This window comes from Gavialis gangeticus, unplaced genomic scaffold, assembly GCF_001723915.1.
Source record: "Gavialis gangeticus isolate Ggan-Ray unplaced genomic scaffold, GavGan_comp1, whole genome shotgun sequence".
Classification (NCBI taxonomy): domain Eukaryota; kingdom Metazoa; phylum Chordata; order Crocodylia; family Gavialidae; genus Gavialis; species Gavialis gangeticus.
Genome location: NW_017729001.1, coordinates 15138303 through 15142720, shown reverse-complemented (window position 1 = coordinate 15142720; position 4418 = coordinate 15138303). Strand labels below are relative to the sequence as shown.

At 43.6% G+C, this 4418-nt stretch overlaps 1 protein-coding gene across 1 annotated transcript in view; it reads left to right on the top strand.

The window, feature by feature from the left end:
- LOC109290423 (somatomedin-B and thrombospondin type-1 domain-containing protein-like) overlaps window positions 1-1634 on the top strand; it is a 50652-nt gene extending 49018 nt beyond the window's left edge. Inside the window, exon 5 of the mRNA XM_019506921.1 lies at window positions 412-1634. Within this exon, the coding sequence (XP_019362466.1) occupies window positions 412-517 (106 nt within the window). The 3' untranslated portion in view covers window positions 518-1634. The remainder of the gene's footprint in view (window positions 1-411) is intronic.
- The last annotated feature ends 2784 nt before the right edge of the window (window positions 1635-4418 follow it).

Below are 4418 nucleotides of genomic sequence, written 5' to 3'. Positions count from 1 at the left end.
GGTTGGCATTTCTGGGTGCCCAGCAGTTCTTTTGGCTGGGATTATGCTGTGCTGGAGCCTGTGGCTGACATCTTATGGTTCAGTCATGATGCTTGCGACATTTGGTGGTTTTCTTAAAGCCTAATCTCCTGGAGTCAGGTGATTACACTTGACTCTCAATTTTCATTGTAAAAAAGTCAATTTTAGCTTAATTTTTGTAGAGAAAAGTGCCAAGCTGTGAAGACTAAAGGCTCAAAAACAGTTGAGTACTTAAAAAGGCTCCCACATTTATTAAATTTTGGCAAATTGTGTGATTTTTTTTTTCCAGCATCCCCTGATGGTCAGGTGCCAACATTGTTCAGGGAGCTCTGTTGAATTCTGGGAGACAGAAGATGAATGAGTCTTACCTATTGGCAATGTTTCCCATTTCAGGACATTCTGGACTGCTGCCTCCGTCGCTGGATGCCAAGGCTCATGGGTCCAAGAGTCTTTGCAAGAAACCTGCACGTGTCCTCCACTGTCCCTCTTATTTGTGTAACAGTCTGACAACTTGGGTCACGAACCTTAAAAGAGGAAGTGAGAGAGTGACACACATAAGCTGGCAACACGGCGGTTTATGGCTTTCTGTCACTAGGACATGCCGGAGGATGAAGGAAAAGCCTCCTCTGAATGAAGTTCTTGCTGCCCTTCTTACCTCATCTCACTTTCTTTATAAACCCACATTTTCTATGAAACTGTTTTTTTCACCACAAACCTATGTATTATTTCAAAGCACAAGAATGTCTCATTCTTTTAAACTTTATACCTCTGAAACCTTGCTATCTACCTCCAGCATTGCAGATAATATTGAAAGCAACTCTTTTTCTGTGTTTCTCACTACTTTGCAGATTTGTAATAAAAGGAGAGAGAGAAGAATATTGCAATATCCTTCTTTTAAAAGATTGTTTTTTAAAATGCAAGGAAGAAGAAAATTGCTAGGGCCACTGCACCAAAGGTAATGATGAAATACATGGGAAAGAGATTAAATCTGAGTGTGGAAGTGATGTCATGGTTACATGGGATAACATGGACATAGCGTCATAGTTAGCAGTGGAGTCATTTCTGAAAAATGAGTCATTGAACTGATTTCCCAGTGGGAATAAAATAGGCATGTTTAGCGTTAGCCAAAACCTAAGGAAATGCCACTTTATTTTTCTCCTGTGCTATTGCATATACCTGTTCAGAGTTGCTTCCAAGGTTTTAAAGTTAGGGTCATTGCTTTTCTTTTGACCCTTCAGATGATTTGAGTGGGATGGGGTGCTACTTGCAATATCCTCTTTGCAACCCCAACCTAAAGGTGATCAAAATATTGACTTCTACCTTGAGAAAAGCCTAGTGAAATTACATAAGAGGTTGTCATCTTTTGTTATGTTTAACACTTTTTGGACTGATGTGATATATTTAAAATATATCATATGATCTCTTCGCCCCAGTAAATCTATTTTACTCCCATTCCTTCCTGTGGCCCCTATTTCAGCTCATGGCAAACACACAGAACAGGGTTTTCAAGCTTTCTATTTAATGAACGAGGTTACACTCACATGCACTTTCCCCAGAGCCTCTGGAGTTGCTACCCTCTCCTCTGAGAACATTAAAAACTCAAGGCAAATGGTTAATAGAGGACTTCACGTGCTGTTGTTTTGACAATGGATCCTCGTAGCTCAGACCCCAGGATGTTAAAATCCCCGTCATTGAGAACTCTGCTTGACTAAGCATCTGCAAAACCAATACTGCATTTTGTTTTGCTGCTCCCAGGTTGTATGTGGTCACCTCTGCTGATGCATAGTGTCCTGGGGTCTCGCTTCCAGATCAGACCACAGGTGACTGGCCTCCATGTATGCTTTTCCCTCTTGCTACCCAGGGCTGCTTGTGTCCTGGCTTCCCGCACTCTGCAGGCTCCCTGGGGCTCCTCTCTCCTCACCCTGCTGTGCTGAGCTTGTTTTTTTAGAACTAGGCCAAATGATGATTTGGTTTCTAGACGTAACAAGTGATTCAGTAAAAACAAAATGTTTCCCCACCGGATGGTTTGGAAGCCACCCAGTCAGAAGCTGGATGCCTCTCCGTTGTTCAGATAGAACGTGTCCATGAAGCCAATGGCCAGTTGCACAGCAATATGTCTGTGAAGTCCCAGTGTTTCCAAAGCTGCTAGTGCCTCTGCAAATAAGTTGCTTTGAGTTTGACAGATGAGCACACTATGCTGCCTGGTGCTGAGCATTCTGGGCTCCCGTTAATGTCACAGGATTGGGCCCCAAGGTTGTCATTGACTTCAGTGAGTTTCAGGTTAGGCCTGTGGTCTACTGTCACCCTGCACCGGACCAGTTATACACAGCAACTAAAATGGCCAAAACTAGGCTGAGTTTATAACAGAAGTAAAGCTGTTTCAGTGGAACATTGTTCAAGGATCAGTGTCTCTTCCTATAGCAAGGCATGCCTTGGCATCGCCTAGCTCCATTAGTATAGTAGTGAGACCATTCTTAGATGGCTCCCTTTGTCTGTTGACATTATCTTTTCAGAATTTCCTCGAGTTGAAGGCACCTGCGTTGTTTTATCGACAGATGATCCACGTCCCTTTCAGGGGCTGTTTTCTCCTTGGTGATGCAGTTGCATGTGCTAGTCAGAGCTGTTCTCAAGAAGTCAGGTTCAAACCGCAGGTAAAGAAAAAACTTGGAGAATATGAATGTACATGCCTCCAGCTTGGCCCCGGACTCTTTCTTCTCTGCTGCTTCTTGATGAGAGCCTGGGTATATGGTCTCACTGCTGAACAGCATCACCCAGTGATTGCTGCAAGTAACTGTCTTAGTCTGAATGCCGTACCAGAAGAAATCAGCATGATCAGAACATGACAGAAGATGCATCTTCATGGATGCTCTCTGTTTTCATTGGGCCCTACGGGAATTTCTGTCTCCCATTGACTTTCAGTGGAAGTTGGGCATCTAACTTACTTTGGCTCTTCTGAAAATCCCAGCCATAGACACTGAAGCCAGAAGGGACAGTTTCGATTGACAGTTTTGAGTTGTCTGACAGGTGGTTTCTGCACAACACCATTATATTTTGAAGCGTCAACCAACAGACTCAAGATGCTTTGGTTGGCTTTTCCCGTTGACATTTCTGTGTGTGCTGCAGAAACTGGCAGGTTGTCGCCTCCGTGTATGTTAAACAAACGCATTTCTGAAATGAAGCAAGGAGCATGGTGGGTAAAAGCACAAATGGCTTCTTCCTGGTTTTTAATGTTGTAAGAATTGTCCTGAAGTTTATTACTTCCTGTATCATTGACAGTCACATCATATGCTACAGGTCTGTTACTGTATGATCTCATGTAATGACTCCACTTGAATTGCATTGAATAAAAGCATCAGGAAACCTGGGGGTTTTGGCTGGAGACATTTCAGGAGTGGATGAAAGATACCCCTGGCTATTATAACCTGATTCCTTTCTAGAAGAAGCATTGGAAGACTGAAGATGGCTCAGACTCCAAGCTAGGAAAATCCTGGAAGTGGTTAACGCTGGATGCTGAATTCTGGTTCAGCGCTGGATGTTAAGAAAATGCCATTTCACTTTTGTGATCAAGCTATTCCATGATCCGGTTTCTTAAGGAATATCTGCATCACCTCCTGAGCAGCACCAGGTACACCACAGAGGATTAAGCCAGCATGCTTCCCACATGCTGAAGCTCACAAATATGCTGATTAGATGGCTTGGTTCATCCCTGAGAGCATCCCTCTGCACTGTGCTTGGGCTCTGTGACTTGGGAGAGTCTGAATATGGTGCCAGGGTATATGCTTGGCACTGCCCCAAGACACCAGTTCTGCAGTTTTGTGAGCCTGGGTTCAGGGAGCAGACACAAGTGGGCACGACTTATCTCTGAGTAGCTTGCCTGGTCTCACTCAAAAAGAGATATAGACATCCCCTTTGAAGCTACCAAATGAATCACTTATCTGGGTCCTTCCAGGTTTCTGCCTGGTTCCTCAGACAAGCATCCCAGTGAGTCAGTGACAATTTATTCCAGTCTAAAGACGTACTTCATGTTCTGCAAGAGCTGCAAGAGCACAGGTGTAGATTGTTGTCTCCTCTGCTCCAAGACGTTGCCTCCAGCAGTGGTTTTTGCCTGAATTAAGCTGAGCTTTCCCAAGTTGTTTAATTAACCTAATCTGAAGTCATTAAACCTTTAGATTTACCAAATTATAATAGAGCTTTTTGTTCGCCCATGGCATTTCTCCTGTGTCACTTTATGAGATGATTTCAGCCTTTCTTCTGGAAGGAAGGGGCATCCATACAAGGTATGTTCTTGTTACTTTATAAACAACCTCCTGCAATTTCTCCTGTAACTTTTCCAGCTCTCCTCATGGAAGATCCATCTGACTTCATTACTCCTAGTCATCAGTGGGACATACTACCTGCCA